Source organism: Tachypleus tridentatus, chromosome 10, assembly GCF_004210375.1.
Source record: "Tachypleus tridentatus isolate NWPU-2018 chromosome 10, ASM421037v1, whole genome shotgun sequence".
In the NCBI taxonomy this organism is placed as follows: domain Eukaryota; kingdom Metazoa; phylum Arthropoda; class Merostomata; order Xiphosura; family Limulidae; genus Tachypleus; species Tachypleus tridentatus.
Genome location: NC_134834.1, coordinates 7,177,564 through 7,201,538, shown reverse-complemented (window position 1 = coordinate 7,201,538; position 23,975 = coordinate 7,177,564). Strand labels below are relative to the sequence as shown.

At 37.0% G+C, this 23,975-nt stretch overlaps 1 protein-coding gene across 2 annotated transcripts in view; it reads left to right on the top strand.

The window, feature by feature from the left end:
• Nucleotides 1–604: 604 nt before the first annotated feature.
• Nucleotides 605–23,975, top strand: part of LOC143228698 (uncharacterized) — a 56,262-nt gene continuing 32,891 nt past the window's right edge. Inside the window, exons 1-4 of one of the 2 annotated variants that reach the window (XM_076459974.1) lie at nucleotides 605–893; nucleotides 3,995–4,073; nucleotides 20,099–20,373; nucleotides 22,639–22,834. In XM_076459974.1, the coding sequence (XP_076316089.1) occupies nucleotides 815–893; nucleotides 3,995–4,073; nucleotides 20,099–20,373; nucleotides 22,639–22,834 (629 nt within the window). In that variant the 5' untranslated portion in view covers nucleotides 605–814. Of the gene's footprint in view, nucleotides 894–3,994; nucleotides 4,074–10,125; nucleotides 10,254–20,098; nucleotides 20,374–22,638; nucleotides 22,835–23,975 lie in introns of those variants that run through there. The other variant, XM_076459973.1, reaches the window with a different exon arrangement.

Here is a 23,975-nt window from a genome sequence, read left to right as displayed (position 1 = left end):
GGCTTAATTTAGTCTATAGACGAACTACAACCAATCATGGAGAGCTAACTCTTTGTACGCCATTTTCTTCTGGGTCTACGTAAAAGTTCCTCTGCTCGTCCAAAACAAAATAACAAGAGCGGTATTTATTTATCACCACAGTCTTTGAAAGGTTTTTTTTTTTAGAACGACAAAATAAGTCGACTTTTATCTTACTTTTATTGAAATCTATATTTTAATACAATTCGTTGAAATCTTACCATGTTAAATAAAATTAGGCTCTTCAACGCTTGTATTTCTTTTTATAAAATAAATAATTTTCCTCTTTTCCGCTAAACTCTGGAAGGTGGCATGTGATAGTCTAAGAATTCAACGCGCATTGTTACCAATAGGCGTAGGAATGAAAAGTAACTCAGAAGTAAGTGCGCGTATTAAGAATGCTGTAACTTAACATCTGAAACTAAAATTTTTCAAGATTTCACTATAATTTCTCTATATAATATAGTTTCGTAAGGATATGAGAATAAAACGATGACAAACTTCTTGAAAGTTATTTCAGAACAACTTCATGGTTGGTGCGCGGAAGGATACAACACAACTTATGCTTAGCAAATTGATGTCCAAGTTTATTAACGTTAACATTATGGCAGGGTGGTGTCGCTACTGTGTTGTGAGTGCGTACCGGTATAGGTTTACAGTTTAACGCAGCAAGTTTTCGTTGCGGGTTTGATGAGTTACGTTTGGAAGAACGAATCCAGTTGGTACTTAAAATGTCATTCTGAATGAGTAAAACACAAAAATAAGAATTGTAGGTACCACTTGGTGGATATTTTTTATGACAATGCGAAGTCGACTGGTGGTTTACACTTTGGTCTCCGCCGTTGTAATCGTTTTCTTTCCGATTGTCGCTCAAGGTAAGTCAGAGATCTTAAGGCGGGAAGTATTGTAGCAGGGGTCTCGTTTTGTGGACTGTTGGGGTTTAACTGAAAATGTAACGCATAAAGAAGTTTAACTTTTGACATTACCACAAAATATGGACATGGTGTACTTCCAATTTATATTTCTTCATGCAGTATACAAGAAGAAGAAAGACATCTTTCTTCTAGTACCAGTAGTAATGTCCTACATGATGTTTTAGTTTGTACGATAAATCTAAGTGGATTTCTTTTAAAAACTAAAATAATATATATGCTTTTCGGCTGCTTTAATTGTTAAACTTATTCTGTCCGGAAGTTATCATCAAACCGTAAGTAAGTATTGTGAGTTGTGCAAGAACAGTAAACAACTTAAGTTGGCTCACTTGAGCAAATCACATATTTTAACATCGAAAGTACAAGTGTGTTAATACACCTTGTTGTCAGTTGCTAGGTGTTAATGTGTTATCGTTCAAAATTTCTTCGTCATTGTTATATGTGACTAGGCCTAAATAAATAAACTACACACATGTAACAGGTAAATCTAATTTAATAAATTTAGAGTAAACCACGTGCTTACAAGTCCTTAACGTAGATAAGCAGTTGATAAAATATTCAATAAACTTGAAACACAGAAGGTAGATTTTAAATAGCGTGTAAAATGTTACTTAGAAAAATTACCTATGACTTATAAATTATAATGTACTAGGTTTTAAATTGTGTGTATGTGTGAAGTTGTAGATTTCTAAACAGTGTACGGTGGTAGACTTTAACCAGGATTTTATGGAATTAGTTTATACAAATGTGCATGTGACATTTATTAAAGTTAGGGTTACATGTTTATAAAAGTAAATTTAAGTGAACTTTTGTGTTTCATTAGTTCTCGAAAAGTGTTGGGATTTTTTGTCTCGGAACGTTTTACCGTGTTCTCCAAGTTTAATAATATTGTACTATTTACGTTTCAAAGTAATAAAACGTCTTGGTTTTCAACATTGTATACAAGATTTTGTCTACCGGACTGCGAATCTACAACTGCTTTAAGGCCACAGCGATCAGTGCTCACAATAATAAGGCCCTCCTTTCGGGCGGCGTTTGGCCTCGGGGTTATTAATAGGTTGAATCGAAACCTGACCGAATCATTCATGACACGTGTTCCCACGGTCACCTCTGTGAGATAGGGAAATTCTTAGAAATATAATTACTAATATACTGCATTTCAGATATCTAATTTCAACACCACGAACTGCAGTGTACACATAACTTTGACGATGCTGTGCGACACATCAGAAAACTTCCCGATTTATGTTTTAGTGCCGAATAATAGATACTAACAGTGAATATGTTAGTTACTCACTGCGGTGTTTGTTCTTATGACGGAATTCACCCCAATTAACGGCTTCTCTGTAAATCGACTTTTCTTGTTTCTCTGTATCCCACACTTCTTCCACGTCTTTCCTCCTTATGGTTACCTTGAAGGTAATGATTTATTTTGTAATCAGAAGCTATGTTAATATTTGATTTATTTTATACGATTTTCATCTGTAAAGATGTGTGACAGAGATTTTGTATTAAAACCACTTGTGTGTATAACAATTTGACAGAAAATATACTTTAAGGAAAATTGTTTGAACTTGCTTTAATTGGTACTGTAGCCTAGTTGTTTTGTGGACAATAATATATAGTTTGAGCTTTATGTACTAACCAGATGGGATTAAAAACTCGTTTGGAACAAAGGCTAGGAAAGTGTGCTTGTGTTATTTTCCACTTAACATATAAATACGACCGACTAAGTATTTTTACACCGAGTATACATTTTTGCGTAGATTAGACAAGAACTTCTAACTTCGTTTTTTTTTTCGGTTGATATTATAGACTTTTATACGTTGGACTAGTTTCTAGAACTTATTTTATTTGATATTTTGAAATTTGTTTATTTATTGAGCAAAATATTCCTATTTTACTTATTTAAATATTATTGACTGTTCATGGAACAAAACGTGGATACGTTACTGACTGTGGTGTTTGAATACTACAGTGGATACGTTACTGATTGTGGTGTTTGTTTGAATACTACAGTGGATACGTTACTGACTGTGGTGTTTGTTTGAATACTACAGTGGATACGTTACTGACTGTGGTGTTTGTTTGAATACTACAGTGGATACGTTACTGACTGTGGTGTTTGTTTGAATACTACAGTGGATACGTTACTGACTGTGGTGTTTGTTTGAATACTACAGTGGATACGTTACTGACTGTGGTGTTTGAATGCTACAGTGGATACGTTACTGACTGTGGTGTTTGTTTGAATACTACAGTGGATACGTTACTGACTGTGGTGTTTGTTTGAATACTAAAGTGGATACGTTACTGACTGTGGTGCTTGTTTGAATACTACAGTGGATACGTTACTGACTGTGGTGTTTGTTTGAATACTACAGTGGATACGTTACTGACTGTGGTGTTTGTTTGAATACTACAGTGGATACGTTACTGACTGTGGTGTTTGAATACTACAATGGATACGTTACTGACTGTGGTGTTTGTTTGAATACTACAGTGGATACGTTACTGACTGTGGTGTTTGAATACTACAGTGGATACGTTACTGACTGTGGTGTTTGAATGCTACAGTGGATACGTTACTGACTGTGGTGTTTGAATACTACAGTGGATACGTTACTGACTGTAACAGTTGTTTATGGTTGTGTTGCTACTTGAAGCACATTACGTGAGCTTCACGATTTGCCCCCTGACGACGAACGTGTGAAGCGTAGAGATCATTCCGAAATGATTTTATTTACCTGGTGAGTTGTTTGGCGTTTTATGACGCAAAGCAACTAGGCTATCTGCGCCAGTTCTATTTACATATTACCATCAACCTTACAAAGATTTTGTAGACTTTGTTACATTACACGTGCCGCCTTCCCGCATTTTTAGATATTTTTTTAGCCACATTGTACGAAATATTTTACTCTTTAAATGGTTTGTTTCACAATATTGTATTTTAGAATTTTTCATTAGACGATTTATTTGTGATTTGTTATTTTTTGGAAAGATATAAACACAACCTTTTTTTTTTAAACCTAATTTTGTTTCAGGGCTGGTGTCATGCTCGCCCAATTTGTGCAAAAACGGAGCGACTTGTGTTTCTAACCGTGGGGAAGAAGTCTTTTGCAAGTAGGTGATTCTATCCTAAAGTAAATAAAAGTATTATATACATCACTGACGTGACGACAACAGCTTTATTAAACTAATTTCGAATTTAATTACTGCTTGTAGCTGTACTAAGTCACCAACCCATATCAGTTGCATGAATATTAAATCCAACAATTGTGTTGTGATTATTAAAACGTGGCCTACCTCTAAACATTTCTTAAATAGTTTTCCTCACAAAAACTACGAGCAACAAAAGAGTGCCTAACCCTTCGAATATTAGTTGTTAACCAAAGGTACAGCCCGTCAGTGACCGGTGGTTAAAAAGACAAGGTACTATTAAAAACAACTCGTGTGTTTGCCCACAGATGGAAACAGAAAGCTCTTTTCTTACAATAATATATATTAAGGTAAACTTATGAAAATTAGGTCTAGCATTTGTTAATTTAGTAAAATTAGGCCTAGCATTTTGTGGAATCTATTTTCATAATTTTGGCCAAATTATGTGGAAATTAGGGCGTATTAACGTTGATGTGTGGAATGTGTAAAAAAAAAATGAAAGTAAAATTATACTATTTTGAACTCTAACCTCTAGCGTTTGACCTTTTCTTTTTTATTTCTTTCATTTGATTTCATTGTTTTACCAGTTGCTTATCAGTTTAACATTTTGTTTCGTACAACGTAACAGTTTGATGTTATTAAACAGAATTTAACTAAAATAGCTGTCCCGAAGTTCAATTAAACAAAGAAAAACTGGGCCAGTCCATGGACCGCTGAATTAACAACCTGTGATGTCATGAAAGTGGATATTTAAACATGTTGACAGGTGATATAAGTAGAACTTTGGTGATATGAAGTTGACGTTTTGACACCTTGGGGAACTCGTAAACCTGCGATTCAACCCCCTTGATATTTCCCAGGTAGCTCGGCGGCACGTGTGGAGGTCTATAACTCAAAACGTCGGGAATCAATACCCTTTGGGTAGCTGTGGGTTTACCGACAAACAGAAGTTTGATCGCCACCTCTGCTCACCGGTGAAGCCAGTTTGTGGTCAGTTGAACCTGATAATACGTTATTTAAAAATAAAACCTGTTCTGTTTGTCTTGTTCCATGCGACCAACAATAAAATGTTAACCAGTCTTCCACCCTGGAGAGGAAGTAAGAAAACTAATTTTGAATCAAATTTTCATAAACTCGTGACGTGTGTAACTATTCGGAATATCCGACGACACCTACAGTTCGGCTACAAGCACTATTTCAGTTGGCGGCATTCTCCAGTCGTGACATGAACTAAAGAGCAGAGTGTAGGGATACACTCCACAACACTACCTCTGTAACAGTTCGAATGTTCTATTCACAGTCCGTAGACACACTTGAACCTTACGTCATTTATAAACACCCCCCCCCTCTCCTTCTGACATTCCAGACCGTGGGAATTAGAGTTAGTAAAGAAAGCACGTCTGGCCACTATTAGCCCCTGCGTTCAACCAGTGGCACCATCTGGCTGGGGAGAGCACGTTGACACAGTAGCCATGTACAACTGTGGTAGCCCAAGGGTCCGGCGCTCTGAACTTTGTACACTGGAAGCTTACAAAGATACCGAAGAAAGTTTGTTTTTCTTACACGTGGCCCCAGACTTAACACCTCACAGTTTCGGTGGGAGTGGGTGTTTATAAGTAACATCATTTGTTTATATTTTCACGTCTAATTGCTGTGATGTAGTGTTGGCGACTTCGTCCACTGGTAAAATCTAACGTAATATAAACATGTAACTTATGCTTGTGACCCTCTGTCCGTAATATGGCTAAGAGAATCGTATTTTCACTCCAATCTTTGTGTAGCTTTGTGCGAAATTCCAAAACAAACAAACAAACCAATCTTTGTCTAATCACCAGAACTGAATCATTTTATTTGACTAACTTACACTATAAGAAACCTCTAACAACAAAAGGCGTCACTTAGTAACGTTCGTCTTCTGTATCAAAAGGTGAACAAGTGACCTTGATTCTTATTTACGTCAAATGTTCTGGATTTCACACCAATCTGTAATAGGAACCAAAAACACTTTTTAATACGTTACAGTGTATCGATGTTTTACTGTAGTTTACAGTGGTATACGTTACAGTGTATCGGTGTTTTATTGTAGTTTACAGTGGTATACGTTACAGTGTATCGATGTTTTACTGTAGTTTACAGTGGTATACGTTACAGTGTATCGGTGTTTTACCGTAGTTTACAGTGGTATACGTTACAGTGTATCGATGTTTTACTGTAGTTTACAGTGGTATACGTTACAGTGTATCGATGTTTTACTGTAGTTTACAGTGGAATACGTTACAGTGTATCGATGTTTTACTGTAGTTTACAGTGGTATACGTTACAGTGTATCGGTGTTTTACCGTAGTTTACAGTGGTATACGTTACAGTGTATCGATGTTTTACTGTAGTTTACAGTGGTATACGTTACAGTGTATCGATGTTTTACTGTAGTTTACAGTGGAATACGTTACAGTGTATCGATGTTTTACTGTAGTTTACAGTGGTATACGTTACAGTGTATCGGTGTTTTACCGTAATTTACAGTGGAATACGTTACAGTGTATCGGTGTTTTACCGTAGTTTACAGTGGTATACGTTACAGTGTATCGATGTTTTACTGTAGTTTACAGTGGTATACGTTACAGTGTATTGATGTTTTACTGTAGTTTACAGTGGTATACGTTACAGTGTATCGGTGTTTTACCGTAGTTTACAGTGGAATACGTTACAGTGTATCGGTGTTTTACCGTAGTTTACAGTGGTATACGTTACAGTGTATCGGTGTTTTACCGTAGTTTACAGTGTATTGATGTTTTACTGTAGTTTACAGTGGTATACGTTACAGTGTATCGGTGTTTTACCGTAGTTTACAGTGGTATACGTTACAGTGTATCGATGTTTTACCGTAGTTTACAGTGGTATACGTTACAGTGTATTGATCTTTTACTGTAGTTTACAGTGGTATACGTTACAGTGTATTGATGTTTTACTGTAGTTTACAGTGGTATACGTTACAGTGTATTGATGTTTTACTGTAGTTTACAGTGGTATACGTTACACTGTATCGATGTTTTACCGTAGTTTACAGTGGTATACGTTACAGTGTATCGATGTTTTACTGTAGTTTACAGTGGTATACGTTACAGTGTATCGATGTTTTACTGTAGTTTACAGTGGTATACGTTACAGTGTATCGATGTTTTACTGTAGTTTACAGTGGTATACGTTACAGTGTATTGGTGTTTTATTGTAGTTTACAGTGGTATACGTTACAGTGTATTGATGTTTTACTGTAGTTTACAGTGGTATACGTTACAGTGTATTGATGTTTTACTGTAGTTTACAGTGGTATACGTTACAGTGTATCGGTGTTTTACCGTAGTTTACAGTGGAATACGTTACAGTGTATCGGTGTTTTACCGTAGTTTACAGTGGTATACGTTACAGTGTATCGGTGTTTTACCGTAGTTTACAGTGTATCGATGTTTTACTGTTGCTTACAGTGGTATACGTTACAGTGTATTGATGTTTTACTGTAGTTTACAGTGGTATACGTTACAGTGTATTGATGTTTTACTGTAGTTTACAGTGGTATACGTTACAGTGTATCGATGTTTTACTGTAGTTTACAGTGGTATACGTTACAGTGTATCGATGTTTTACCGTAGTTTACAGTGGTATACGTTACAGTGTATCGATGTTTTACCGTAGTTTACAGTGGTATACGTTACAGTGTATCGGTGTTTTACCGTAGTTTACAGTGGTATACGTTACAGTGTATTGTTGTTTTATTGTAGTTTAAAACGTGATATTATATTTCTAGTGATATACCAGATAGTTAAAACTACTATTAAGTTAAACTAACCTTTCATTGGTGACTTGTTTCTTGTATCCTTCAATTAACATGAGAACTGTGAAAACAGGAAGTATATTCGCTTCCCTGAGAATCCAGCAGGATCATTATGTCCTGAAGTGGTATTCCTGTGGTTACCACCCAAAACCCACCAGAAAATTACATTAAAATGTGATGAGTTTACATTCGTCGAAGTTTTCAAAAAGCTTTATGTTATGTTATGGTTTCGCACGTGGTGTCGTCTATTATGTCCGACAGTGTAAAGGTCGTTGAATGTGGCGCCTCCTAGTAAAAAGTTCCTTTGGCATGAGTGTGGAGTATCTTTGCCCCTGTAGAGATGTATATTATGTATACCAGTCGGTAGAGATTATGGCGGAGTGTTAATATACGGATATTAGTTTATGTTTAAGTTTCCTTTGAGGAAAAGTCAGATGAGCGTATTGTAAATGTGAATCCACAATTAGGCTTAGGAAATACCTGAAGATGAAACCATCAGTTACTTCCGGTCCTCACCCACGTGCAGTAACCAAGGTGCGCGTTAATCGCGTGAACGGCCGTGACATGCACTCGAAAAACGTGCAGACTGGTGGTACAGACTTTTACTGATAGTACCTGTGAAGCAGGTTGATACATTAATTTAAAATAAGACAGGTGAGATTAATCTGTCTTATATCGTACACACGACATAAACCGACAAATTTCACTCAAGTGTTTACTATTTTGTTTTTTGAATTTCGCACAAAGCTACTCGAGGGCTAGCTGTGCTAGCCGTCCCTAATTTAGCAGTGTAAGACTAGAGGAATTCAGCTAGTCATCACCACCCACCGCCAACTCTTGGGCTACTCTTTTACCAACGAATACTGTGATTGATCGTAACATTATAACGCCCCCACGGCTGAACGGGTAAGCATGTTTGATGCGACCGGGATTCGAACCCGCGATCCTCAGATTACGAGTCTTAACCCACCTGGCCATGCCGGGCCTATTAACTAAAGTTACTTGAATCCAGGCTGTCACAGTTGATCTAACTGTATGTGCTTACATAACCATATATCTTTACCTTGTGGGATGTCAAAAGTAACTTGCCACTTAAGATTATGTTCGTTTTGTTTTGTATCGTGAGAGTGAAAATCTACTCTCCACCACAGTGTTTACTTGCCACTTACAGATTATGTTCGTTTTGTTTTGTATCGTGAGAGTGAAAATCTACTCTCCACCACAGTGTTTACTTGCCACTTACAGATTATGTTCGTTTTGTTTTGTATCGTGAGAGTGAAAATCTACTCTCCACCACAGTGTTTACTTGCCACTTACAGATTATGTTCGTTTTGTTTTGTATCGTGAGAGTGAAAATCTACTCTCAGCCACAGTGCGTTTTGTTTTGTATCGTGAGAGTGAAAATCTACTCTCCACCGCAGTGTTTTACTTCCCTGATTACTCTGTAATTTAATAGTTTGGGTCATGACCTTGTCTGGCCTAAGACTGGATTGAGCGTGTCTCGTAGTTTTGTTACGTTCTCCTTTGTCTTGTAATCAAATTGTATATCTTTCTGTTAATCTAATGGCACTGCACGTACCGCACCTCTCTCTAAAGTTATTTCTGTGGGGTAACTTGATTGTTCTGTGGTGCTGGTCATGACCATTGTTACCATGACACTAAAAAACGAATTGATATGACTTTGTTTCATTTTATAGCAAAACGACACAAGACTGATAGTTCTGTGTGTGATGCAGTGTGAAACATTTTGAATATTACACGAAAGTGCTACACTGGTCAGTGCTACTTCAACAGTGTTCTTGTACGAACCGTTTCCACTGGTCAGTGCTACTTCAACAGTGTTCTTGTACGAACCGTTTCCACTGGTCAGTGCTACTTCAACAGTGTTCTTGTACGAACCGTTTCCACTGGTCAGTGCTACTTCAACAGTGTTCTTGTACGAACCGTTTCCACTGGTCAGTGCTACTTCAACAGTGCTCTGGTACGAACCGTTTCCACTGGTCAGTGCTACTTCAACAGTGCTCTGGTACGAACCGTTTCCAGTGGTCAGTGCTACTTCAACAGTGCTCTGGTACGAACTGCTTCCACTGGTCAGTGCTACTTCAACAGTGTTCTTGTACGAACCGTTTCCACTGGTCAGTGCTACTTCAATAGTGTTCTTGTACGAACCGTTTCCACTGGTCAGTGCTACTTCAACAGTGCTCTGGTACGAACCGTTTCCAGTGGTCAGTGCTACTTCAACAGTGTCCTTGTATGAACTGCTTCCACTGGTCAGTGCTACTTCAACAGTGTTCTTGTATGAACCGTTTCCACTGGTCAGTGTTTCATTGATGATTATTGGACGTAATATCTGAGAATATTCACTTTAATATGCTTCTTTCTTGGGTTAAGTAACAATTGTATATTTTATCATTTACAAAACATGTTTTATTCTAACGATTGGGTCTAATATCACAAACATCACAGTGTCAACAGATAGCTGCCGTTAGGTTTAGGTGCACAGCTATTTACGGTAAATAAGTGCTAGTACTGATTCGTAGCCTTCGACCACCGGATCAGTGCGCACGCGCGGATCGTAATAATTTGTAACATGGAATTTTATAATTTTCATCTGTTTCCCACGTGCATACAAACAATTTCTGTGAAACAGAGTCCCTATAATTGAAGCGTCTTTTCAAACGAAAGAAGCAAGTAGAACCTAAATGAGTACATTGAGCATTGTGTACTCCATTAATTATGTTTACATTGAGCATTGCGTACTCCATTAATTATGTTTACATTGAGCATTGCGTACTCCATTAATTATGTTTACATTGAGCATTGCGTACTCCATTAATTATGTTTACATTGAGCATTGCGTACTCCATTAATTATGTTTACATTGAGCATTGTGTACCCATTAATTATGTTTACATTGAGCATTGTGTACTCCATTAATTATGTTTACATTGAGCATTGCTTACTCCATTAATTATGTTTACATTGAGCATTGCGTACTCCATTAATTATGTTTACATTGAGCATTGCGTACTCCATTAATTATGTTTACATTGAGCATTGCGTACTCCATTAATTATGTTTACATTGAGCATTGCGTACTCCATTAATTATGTTTACATTGAGCATTGCTTACTCCATTAATTATGTTTACATTGAGCATTGCTTACTCCATTAATTATGTTTACATTGAGCATTGCTTACTCCATTAATTATGTTTACATTGAACATTGCGTACTCCATTAATTATGTTTTCATTGAACATGGCGTACTCCGTTATAACATTAATTATGGTTTTTGTTGGTAATTGTTCACAAATAACACACATAAACAAATTATATGGCTGAGATGGCATAACCAGTGAAGTCGTATCAACCATTTATGCTAAGACTATTCAGGGTGACCCGGCATGGCCAGGTGGTTAAGGCACCTGACTCGTAATCCGAGGATCGCGGGTTCGCATCCCGGTCGCGCCAAACATGTTCGCCCTTTCAGCCGTGGGGGCGTTATAATGTGACGCTCAATCCCACTATTCGTTTGTAAAAGAGTAGCCCAAGACTTGGCGATGGGTGTTGGTGACTAGCTGCCTTCCCTCTAGTCTTACATTGCTAAATTAGGGACGGCTAGCACAGATAGCCCTCGAGTAGCTTTGCGGCAAATTAAAAACAAACTATTCAGGGTATACGTTTTGAATAAAACCTAATTATATTCAATATAAAACGAAAATGTTAAAGGTCTTACCTACTCTGTTAAGCTGTTAAATTTCCGTACCCAGTGAACTTAGAACTTGGTTCAGGTACAAAGAAAGTAAACAGTTTCCTATGTTTTATTTCATATTCTGAACTTCTGTGGTTCTTCTGTTATTCAGAAAACAGTTTAATATAAAGTAACAAAAGGAAGAAAGTCATTGTTCACTTATCTTTACATAAACCACAAAAATGAATCTTTAGTTATCGTACTGCTGTGGGCAGAATACAGATAGCCCATAGTTATCGTACTGTTGTGGACAGAATACAGATAGCCCATAGTTATCGTACTGCTGTGGGCAGAATACAGATAGCCCATAGTTATCGTACTGTTGTGGACAGAATACAGATAGCCCATAATTATCGTACTGCTGTGGGCAGAATACAGATAGCCCATAGTTATCGTACTGCTGTGGACAGAATGCAGATAGCCCATAGTTATCGTACTGTTGTGGACAGAATACAGATAGCCCATAGTTATCGTACTGCTGTGGGCAGAATACAGATAGCCCATAGTTATCGTACTGTTGTGGACAGAATACAGATAGCCCATAGTTATCGTACTGCTGTGGACAGAATACAGATAGCCCATAGTTATCGTACTGTTGTGGACAGAATACAGATAGCCCATAGTTATCGTACTGTTGTGGACAGAATGCAGATAGCCCATAGTTATCTTGCTGTTGTGGACAGAATGCAGATAGCCCATAGTTATCTTGCTGTTGTGGACAGAATGCAGATAGCCCATAGTTATCGTACTGCTGTGGGCAGAATACAGATAGCCCATAGTTATCGTACTGTTGTGGACAGAATACAGATAGCCCACTCTAAATCTTTGTAATTTAAAAAAAAAACAACTATTGATTAGATGCACTTCAATGTTCAAAACATGTTCTAAACATGTTATAAACAGATGATAAATAAATTTAACTTACTGTTTAGTTAAGAATGGAGTGACAAGGTTAACTGTTTATAAACATATCTGAAAACTGGTTTAGTTTAATAAAGCTGTTGTGTTTGTTTGTTTTTAATGTCGCGCAAAGTTACACGAGGGTTATCTGTTTGAGCCGTTCCTAATTTAGCAGTATAAGACTAGAGAGAAGGCAACTAGTCATCACCACTCACCGCCAACCCTTGGGCTACTATTTTTACCAGTGAATAGTGGGGTTGATTGCACATTATAACGCCCCCACGACTGAAAAGGGGCGATTATGTTTGCTTTACGGGGACCCGGACCCACGACCCTCTGATTACGAGTCGAGCGCCCTAACCACCTGGCCATGTCGGGCCAAGCTGTTATATAAAAAAAAACAACCCTGGACCAGAAAAGGTAGACCAGATAAGTATTTTCGCTCTCATAATAAGGTAATAAATTATGCCACATTGTCAGTATTTTTATCCGTGTATCATATGGCTGAGAATAAACTCGGGACAAGTTCTCACCCAAATGAGGTCATGTCCCGGTAGTGTGGAACGTCAGACGACAGAGCTAACTCAAAATGCGTTTAATTATTACAAAAACCGACCGAAAATATACACCAAGCTACGTTTGTTTAGGCCAGTTGAACTGTAGGTGTTGGATATTTATGGTTTGTTTAGGCTAGTTGAACTATAGGTGTTGGATATTTATGGTTTGTTTAGGATAGTTGAACTGTAGGTGTTGGATATTTATGGTTTGTTTAGGCTAGTTGAACTATAGGTGTTGGATATTTATGGTTTGTTTAGGATAGTTGAACTGTAGGTGTTGGATATTTATGGTTTGTTTAGGATAGTTGAACTGTAGGTGTTGGATATTTATGGTTTGTTTAGGATAGTTGAACTGTAGGTGTTGGATATTTATGGTTTGTTTAGGATAGCTGAACTGTAGGTGTTGGATATTTATAGTTTGTTTAGGATAGTTGAACTGTAGGTGTTGGATATTTATGGTTTGTTTAGGATAGCTGAACTGTAGGTGTTGGATATTTATGGTTTGTTTAGGATAGTTGAACTGTAGGTGTTGGATATTTATGGTTTGTTTAGGATAGTTGAACTGTAGGTGTTGGATATTTATGGTTTGTTTAGAATAGTTGAACTATAGGTGTTGGATATTTATGGTTTGTTTAGGATAGTTGAACTATAGGTGTTGGATATTTATGGTTTGTTTAGGATAGTTGAACTGTAAGTGTTGGATATTTATAGTTTGTTTAGGATAGCTGAACTGTAGGTGCTGGATATTTATAGTTTGTTTAGGATAGTTGAACTGTAGGTGTTGGATATTTATGGTTTGTTTAGGATAGTTGAACTGTAGGTGTTGGATATTTATGGTTTGTTTAGGATAGCTGAACTGTAGGTGTTGGATATTTATAGTTTGTTTAGGATAGTTGAACTATAGGTGTTGGATATTTATGGTTTGTTTAGGATAGTTGAACTGTAGGTGTTGGATGTTTATGGTTTGTTTAGGATAGTTGAACTGTAGGTGTTTGATATTTATGGTTTGTTTAGGATAGCTGAACTGTAGGTGTTTGATATTTATAGTTTGTTTAGGCTAGTTGAACTGTAGGTGTTGGATATTTATGGTTTGTTTAGGATAGTTGAACTGTAAGTGTTGGATATTTATGGTTTGTTTAGAATAGTTGAACTATAGGTGTTGGATATTTATGGTTTGTTTAGGATAGTTGAACTGTAGGTGTTGGATATTTATGGTTTGTTTAGGATAGTTGAACTGTAGGTGTTGGATATTTATGGTTTGTTTAGGATAGTTGAACTGTAGGTGTTGGATATTTATGGTTTGTTTAGGATAGTTGAACTGTAGTAGTTTTATATTTATGGTTTGTTTAGGATAGTTGAACTGTAGGTGTTGGATATTTATGGTTTGTTTAGGATAGTTGAACTGTAAGTGTTGGATATTTATGGTTTGTTTAGGATAGCTGAACTGTAGGTGTTGGATATTTATAGTTTGTTTAGGATAGTTGAACTATAGGTGTTGGATATTTATGGTTTGTTTAGGATAGTTGAACTGTAGGTGTTGGATGTTTATGGTTTCTTTAGGATAGTTGAACTGTAGGTGTTTGATATTTATGGTTTGTTTAGGATAGCTGAACTGTAGGTGTTTGATATTTATAGTTTGTTTAGGCTAGTTGAACTGTAGGTGTTGGATATTTATGGTTTCTTTAGGATAGTTGAACTGTAGGTGTTGGATATTTATGGTTTGTTTAGGATAGCTGAACTGTAGGTGTTTGATATTTATGGTTTGTTTAGGATAGCTGAACTGTAGGTGTTTGATATTTATGGTTTGTTTAGGATAGTTGAACTGTAAGTGTTGGATATTTATGGTTTGTTTAGGATAGTTGAACTATAGGTGTTGGATATTTATGGTTTGTTTAGGATAGCTGAACTGTAGGTGTTGGATATTTATAGTTTGTTTAGGATAGTTGAACTGTAGGTGTTGGATATTTATGGTTTGTTTAGGATAGTTGAACTGTAGGTGTTGGATATTTATGGTTTGTTTAGGATAGCTGAACTGTAGGTGTTTGATATTTATGGTTTGTTTAGGATAGTTGAACTGTAGGTGTTTGATATTTATGGTTTGTTTAGGATAGTTGAACTGTAAGTGTTGGATATTTATGGTTTGTTTAGGATAGTTGAACTGTAAGTGTTGGATATTTATGGTTTGTTTAGGATACTTGAACTATAGGTGTTGGATATTTATGGTTTGTTTAGGATAGTTGAACTGTAGGTGTTGGATGTTTATGGTTTCTTTAGGATAGTTGAACTGTAGGTGTTTGATATTTATAGTTTGGATTTGAACTATAGGTGTTGGATATTTATGGTTTGTTTAGGATAGTTGAACTGTAGGTGTTGGATGTTTATGGTTTGTTTAGGATAGTTGAACTGTAGGTGTTGGATGTTTATGGTTTCTTTAGGATAGTTGAACTGTAGGTGTTTGATATTTATGGTTTGTTTAGGCTAGTTGAACTGTAGGTGTTGGATATTTATGGTTTCTTTAGGATAGTTGAACTGTAGGTGTTGGATATTTATGGTTTGTTTAGGATAGCTGAACTGTAGGTGTTTGATATTTATGGTTTGTTTAGGATAGCTGAACTGTAGGTGTTGGATATTTATGGTTTGTTTAGGATAGTTGAACTGTAGGTGTTGGATATTAATGGTTTGTTTAGGATAGCTGAACTGTAGGTGTTGGATATTTATGGTTTGTTTAGGATAGTTGAACTGTAGGTGTTGGATATTTATGGTTTGTTTAGGATAGCTGGACTGTAGGTGTTGGATATTTATGGTTTGTTAAACCACAGATAGGTCGTTAAAGCTATAATTTCTTTCTTTATCTCTGCCGTATCACAGCTTCTGTGGTGATACAAGTACAGAACTGTAGTTCACTCGTCACTAGGGTTGTCTATCTATTTGAAAACATTCCGTTCGTCTGTAGGTCAGTCAGTACTGCTGTCTTGTCTTTCACGAGTATTGATTGACACGAGAGTTAGGTTTACCTGTCAAGTGGTAATCAAACGTATTAAACATCTTCATTCGTAACGAAGAAACAAAAACGTGTTCGTTTGTTTTCATATTTTGTTTATTTCGTCACAGTACGCCATTTAGCGAAGTTTTAATACACTTGTTTTTCTCTTCTTGTCAACTGGGATTAAACTGATTGGTGATTTGAACAATGTCAAGGGATACCCAGATTTCTGTAACTTAAATAGCCACGTATTGTCTTTCATAGTTTAGTGACGTTTACTTGCATGGGCTCGTGGAGGAAGGAACAATTGATTATGTTATTTAGGGAGTGGACGTCACTGTTTTTGTTAAGTATATAAGTAGCTGTTATAGTTTAGAATTTATCATTGTTATCTCGAGGTTGTTATTACTATGTTTTATTATAGGTATATCATGGAGGTTATTCCCAGCGATATTGTGATCTTTATATTTCCAGTTATACCTTACAATTTATCATCTTCATGTACGGGAAGTTGTCTTCATTGTTACATGTTAGAAGCGTGTAGGATTGTTTAACCAAACGTAATGATATAAAGTTTGTATAACTTTGTTAACGTCGCCGAAGTAACAGATTTGTATTATTGACAGTTTGTGATATGCACTAATCCTGGCTGAAAAATAATCTTACTTTTCATACGAGCAAAAATATTGTGTAACGAATTCCACAGTTTTTATCTACTTGAACGTTTGTTTAAACTGTCACTAGGTTTGGGTTTCCATTTAAACACGTTTCTTTAGTAAGAGGATTATATCGTATGGGGATTTATTTCAATTCTTAGGCATGCATGATAAGGAGATTTAACTAGATGTTACTTGTGTCAATAACCAAGTTTTTGCCTCGAAAAAGTGCGTAATTTTCTTTTTGAAGTCTCAGCCATTTCCGCTGGTGTTGAACGTTGTAATTATAACCGCTGTGTATGTTAGGAAGGTAGTAAGTGTGACGTACGTCAATAGACGATACGGCGCGTAATAGTAGTGAACGTTTGTAGACCAAAATTAAGTTTTTTGCACGAAAAACAAACAAACGACCTTTGGAATTTATTAGGAGATATGCAACGCTCCTTGTCCCGTCCAGTTGGAACACAGCCCTAAAAGGAATTCGTTCTTGAATAATGATACACGAAATGGATCACTAAATAAATATATTTGTAAATGTTTTTCACAAGAGATGGCGCTTCATAATTGATTTGGTTTGTTTTGAATTTCGCGCATAGCTACACGAGGGCTATCTGCGCTAGCCGTCCCTAATTTAGGAGTGTAAGACTAGAGGGAAGGCAGCTAGTGATCACCACCCACCGCCAACTCTTGGGCTACTCTTTCACAAACGAAAAGTGGGATTGACCGTCATGTTATAACACCCCCACGGCTGAAATGGCGAGTACGTTTGGTGTAACGGGGATTCGAACCCTCGGATTACGAGGGCCGCTTCATAATTGTATGAAGTTATTTCACACAAATATCTAACTCTTGGCGAGAATTTAACAAGAGACGAATTAAAACTCCAGCTCGCTTTAACACCGTCGATTTAGAATGAATTAATTAAATTAATCTCAGGCTTTGAGTTACATTGAAAATGTATATTTTTAATGAATGTGTGTTTTCTTATAGGAAAACCACATCAGGCTATCTGCTGAGTCCACCGAGGGGAATATTCTAGTATAGTGCTAAACCTTCTGTAAGCTTAAGTTGAGAAAAAATTCATTCTGTTTATTTGTGTTTAATAATTTATTTATAACTTTAGGGCATAAATAATCTATAAATCAACTAAATCCGTGTTGTAAAATAATACGATTTGTGATAAATCTACATTTTATAATCCACTGAGATATTACTTGAGTACTTTTGCTGTTTGCGTCATTTTCTTTCGTAATACCAACAATAACCCTCGAGTTTGTCCAATTTAATGTACCTGGATATGTCTCAACTTCATACATTAAGACAACAATGCAAAAGTAATAGTGTACACGTTATAACCAATAACGTTAATGAAGTTAAGCACATGATTAATTATTCTACAAACGCCCCCCGCTAGTACAGCGGTATGTCTCCGGATTTACAACGCTAAAATCGGGGGTTCGATTCCCCTCGGTGGGCTGAGCAGATAGCCTTTGTGGCTTTGCTAAAAGAAAACACACACATATTCTACAAACAGAACCGACGAAACATCAATGTTGGGCTACTTTCATGAGATGTTTGTTACCCCCCAACTTCTGTATGTGTACAAAAGTAACTTCGGGTTCTCTTCTACTCTCACCCCCACCGTCTCACCTTCCCTTTCTCTGTTTGTCGTTCGTCACTTGGTGATTTTGTTAAGCACGTGCTACAACGCTAGGAGACGTGTGGGTACAAAAATATATCATTGCTATACGAGATAAGAACTTCGATAGCTTTATTGAGAAGAAAACAATCGCCCGACTTAACCGAATGTTGTACGTGTGGGGAGCTGGAAACTTTCTGAAAGGTTTTAAAGGGGAAGAAGGGGGGGGATAGTGACATTTTGACGACTGTGTTTGATTTATGTTACGTAATAGTTTTTCACACGCACATATTTAATTCTTTTCCCATTCTAGATTTATCTACTTTTTACAGTAACTGGTTTCTCGCGGGTCTCTTGGGACGAGGAAAGATTTTTAAGTTGAAGGAGGAATGTTCCCATAATTCCATTTTATAAATTCTCGTCTGTCAGAGAGTCACTTTTTTTTTATATGGCGTTACATTTTGTGGACAATTGTTAAGCACTCGTTTCACGCAAGAAGAACTGGTTGCAAAGAGAGGCGGTGGGTATAATAAATAACATTTCCACTTCACTAACTCTGGCTGTTAATGTTCTGCCTATTGTTAAAATACATCAGATAAATTTTGTACTTAAAAAGATTATACTTGTAGGTTTTATATTACAAGCGAAATAGAATTTGGCGTGCGAATAGAGTTGTCTATTTGTAAGACGTGGCATTGCGAGTGTGTAGATAAAATGATTTATTTATTTTAAGAATCTGGATTATTGTCGTATGTTTTATTCTGATTATAATCTCGGTTTGGGTCGAGAAGGGTGTTTAGTCTTGCAATGATAGCAAGTGAGGTTAAGTTAAACAGTGAGGTTCAGAATGAATCTTTTAATTCATATATTTATGTGCGATATTAGTGATGGTAATGTTCAGCCACGGCATTTCATTTCATACTATGACTCATGAGTTGTTTTTTTCAGTTACAACCTTTTAGTTCATAGCTCCGTCGTCTCTTGACTGATTTGAGATCCATTTCCCAAGGTCTCGTAGATTAATTAATTATTATCCTGTCTAAAATAATTTCAGTTTGAGGGTAGGCTCGTGGGGGTCCTGATTAGTAATAACATCGAATCAGGTGTGCGCCTGCCCCACGCTTGGTATTGCTGGTGCACAAAAGTATAGCTAGTAAAAAGGCTTCGCGGGTTAATTGACTCTAATCCTGTCTAAAATAATTTTGAATGCCGCAGCTATTGAGAATTCCCTCTTATTTAAGATGTCATAATACTTTGTGTTTGTTGGGGAAGTGAAAGAAAGTGGCTTACTGAGTGAAATCAACCGTCCAGGTTTTATATTTCAATAACATAAATTCTGTGTACCAGCCCTGGCGAAGCCGTAAAGGCGAAACGTTGGTTGAAATAAATTCTCTTATAATTATGTGGAATGTGAAGGTTGATCGATTGGGTGATCTATAATACTATTTGATGTTAGTTGTTAAACTTTTTAATCTTAACGGTTTAGGTTGAAGATCTCTCTCGTCTGACTTATTTAACTTTTAAGTTCTAACTATTGTCACCATATTCTGCAGTTCGTGTCTTGTTTTAATCTAACGCTAGAAACATAAATATGTTTAGTGACTATCGTGTTCTAGCTGTTTTATATTTGACACTTGTAACTTGAATATTTGCTGTGATTTTCATGTACTAGCTGTACTCCGACGTTTGTTGGAAAGTATTGTCAACACCTGAACCCCTGCCACACAGGGGCTGGCCCCAGATGCCAGAACGGCGGTAGCTGTAACGTGGGTGTAAGTTCTTCCAGTGGCCCGACCTTCACGTGCACCTGTCCCGTGGGTTATTCAGCTTCTCTGTGCGAGATTGCTCTTCCAAACAGTTGCGACAGCGATCCTTGTCAGAACGGAGGCACGTGTTCGCTGGTAACATTGGACAAGTACACCTGCACATGCGCAGCAGGATTTAGAGGTAGGGTTATAACGTAATATGTTTCTCTGGTATGAACAACAAACCATTGTTAAATGTCTAACTTAGGCCTTCGAGCGATAATCCATCTGTTTACACTGATCGTACTATTTCTTGTGTTGGTGAATTAACTCTGCAGCTATTAAATAGGCCCTGTCGTTGTGTCCGTGGTTTGTGAGTCAGAGAGTTCTGTTGAACTGGATTTTGATTGGCTATAAGCTCTAATAAAGACATCTTTTTTTTTTACTTACATCAGGTTTTAGAATTTACTTATTTCTCATAATAATATAATCAAGATTGTTTCTTCACTAATGTTCTAGTGTTAATCATTACCGGTTTACTTCAGTAAAGTGGTAAACAGGAGAAAACGATCTTGAATATTTATAAAGTAAACAGTTTGTTAAGAATACTAAATATCAGAGAAACAACTGACGTAATAGTAAAAACAAGGGTTGCTAATTTACATTTTTTGTTATCTACATATTTCCAATTTTATTGGTTACTTATAATTACGTAACTTACAGCACTACAACTGTATATATATAGTGTTTGTGGCTCATTAGTATGTACTATTTAGTGTTGTTTAAGGTACGTTTTAGCAGCGTACACTTTAAAGTTTACTGAACTCGCAATTCAGATTTAAATATTTGGCTATTCTGTAAAATTTGTTATGTCACAGGTCAACTTGTAACAGGTCTGGCACGGTCAGGTAATTTTAGCGCTAGACAATCTGCGGGCTGCGCGGGTTCGAATTACAATTCTACCAAACATGCCCACCCTTTCAGCCGAAGAGGCGTTACAGTATGACAGCTAGACCCACTATTCATTAATAAAAGAGTACTTCCCCCCAAGAGTTGGCGGTGGGTGGTGATAACTAGCTGCTTTCATTCTAGTTGTTCAACACTAAATTAGGGACGGCTAGCGCAGACAGCTCTCGTGTAGCTTTGCGTGAAATTCGTATCCAATCTTGTCATCACTTCTGAAGGTCCTTCGTTTTATGACACTGAAAACTAGGTTTCGATACCTGCTGTGAATACAGAATAGATAGTATAACCAACAAACCTGAATTGTTGTTTTCAACTGAAGAAACAGCGAAAGCAAACTTTATATTGTTTCTTCCGGTCTCTTAAAAACTGCTTGGCAAAGACCAGTGAATGTGGCTTTACTACGTTTATTTTTACGTGGTTTAACTCTTAATATAAATTTAGTTTGTGGCCGACTAAGTAACACAGTTTTACTGAAGAAATTAAGTAATATTTTTCTTGTCCAAGAAACTTTCACTTGCGCCAGTGGAAGGTTTTTGTTAGCATGACATAAATTGGTTTTATTCGTTACATTTGTTAGTTTTGTATGCTCACATGTGTTGTCATGGTTACAGGCTCTCAGGATCCCATCTGTTTCCATGGAGATTCAGCGTGATTTGCAGCTGTCTTTGCTTATCTATAGGGGGAGCTTTATAGCTCGTAACCCAACACGGTTGACTTTCAATTGACATCATATTTTATAAAGGGAAATAGACGCAGCAGCTGTAGGGTAGACGTCATCTGGCGGCGCATCTTGTCAACATCCCGATAGCATAATGGTTAAAGCCGATTTTTCCCTATAGGTTTTGGTTTTCTTACGTTGAATGTAACACATGAAAACAAACTACAGACCGCGTGTTTTCTGTAATAAACAATGTTTACGTAACCGAATTGGCTCAACATTTATACGATGTTGTACTAACAAGTTATATTACGTCATACATCCTAGGTTTTTATTAAAGATGGCGCTGTACGAGTGTCGTATCGTGAAGCCGTGATGGGAGTGTATCGATACATCGTCCGAAACGATTGATGTATCGTCACAAAATTTAGCAAGCTTTCAGTAAACATTATACGTTTATTGTACAGAAACAAATCAGAATTTCTAATAGAGTATTTTTGCTAAAAATGAATGATTTGATAAAGATAGATGAGGACTACGTGTTGTCTTATCAAAAAACATTACAAAGTAACATAAATATATATATTAACAAACTAGTTAGGCAGATATTAGTTTATATTACTTCTCTTTCAAACTGCCACTTAGTTGAAAACAAAACTGTAAAGTATGAATTACTTAAATGAGACGGTGTTAGTAATACAGATGATAAATTACAGATACGACTGTCGTAACGCACCGTTGGTAAAACTTGTGTCTAAACACGTATCTACTACAATGGTGAGATTTTCATTTTTAGTACTGGGTATTGGTTAATCATACACGAAACGTTTTACCGTTTTTCAGGCAACCATTGTGAACTGATCGATCACTGCGCATCCCAACCTTGCCGAAACGGCGCATCCTGCCAGGCCTTACACGACTCTTATCGCTGCACGTGCGCTGAAGGTTTCACTGGACGCACGTGCACGCATGATATCGACGAGTGTCGGAAAGATCTTTGTGTCCATGGTCAGTGTGTGAACACTGTTGGGTCCTACAGGTAAGTTTGTTAAGGTAAGGCTTCAATGATAACGTGTTACAACCATGGTCAGTGTGTGAACACTGTTGGGTCCTACAGGTAAGTTTGTTAAGGCAAGGCTTCACTGATAACGTGTTACAACCGTGGTCAGTGTGTGAACACTGTTGGGTCCTACAGGTAAGTTTGTTAAGACTTCACTGATAACGTGTTACAATTGGTTCATGTCTTTATACCAACTAGATCCTGCTGATGTGAAGACAAGTCCTACAGATTCGTATCCTTGACCAATACGTACAAAACTCGTATTTGATCAAATTTCTGGTTATAAATTATGTTTTTTCATCAACAGCCTGGTGTTTTTTTGATACATGTTCATCTGTGACGTTGGTAAAAACCAGTCGCCTATTGTATAACGGTATTTTACTGTTTACTGATGCCAGAAACCTATGTTTGAAGAAATATACAAACAAAACCAGTGAAATGTTTCTCATGAGCTCGTTATGACTGTTTGAAAATATTATGTCGAAGTGTTGGTGACCGTTGTTGACACTGTGTGGTCCACTAATTGTACGTAATTTTCCTAATAAGTTTGGGATTTTTGTACCTACGAAGAATTGATGTCGGGTTATCTCATCATTATTCAATATCTAATCAAAAACGACTCGGCTGTGATAAAAAGGCGTGGCTTAAAAGGACTGAGCGCGCGCGACACGAGGAATGACATATCAAACTGCCGTATATTTTGATTACCCTAAACCACCATTTTAACAAGGAGAATGAGGTCCGTTGTTGATGTCACTTGACCAAACGCCGATTTCTAAAACCACATTAAAACACACCAAAAGCACAGAGGTCCACATGTCGTGGATTCGTGACAGATTTCTGTGATTCTGGTTTTCTGAACCATCAGTCTCGTGAAATGGTTAATGATTTTGAGTACCGGGTAAAAGCTCGCGAGCTTTCGTCGGTTTTGAACACTCACGTACTTGCTTGATAACTATCAGATGATTGTAATATCTTAACAGGTAGGACGAACTTCTGTTAACCTTAACTTTTCACTTTGATGTTGAGAGATTTCCTCCAGATTGGTTTGGATTGTGGTTCCTTCAAGGTGTGCGATTCTTTTATCCAATCACAACCATCGCTTTGCTTGTTAGAGATG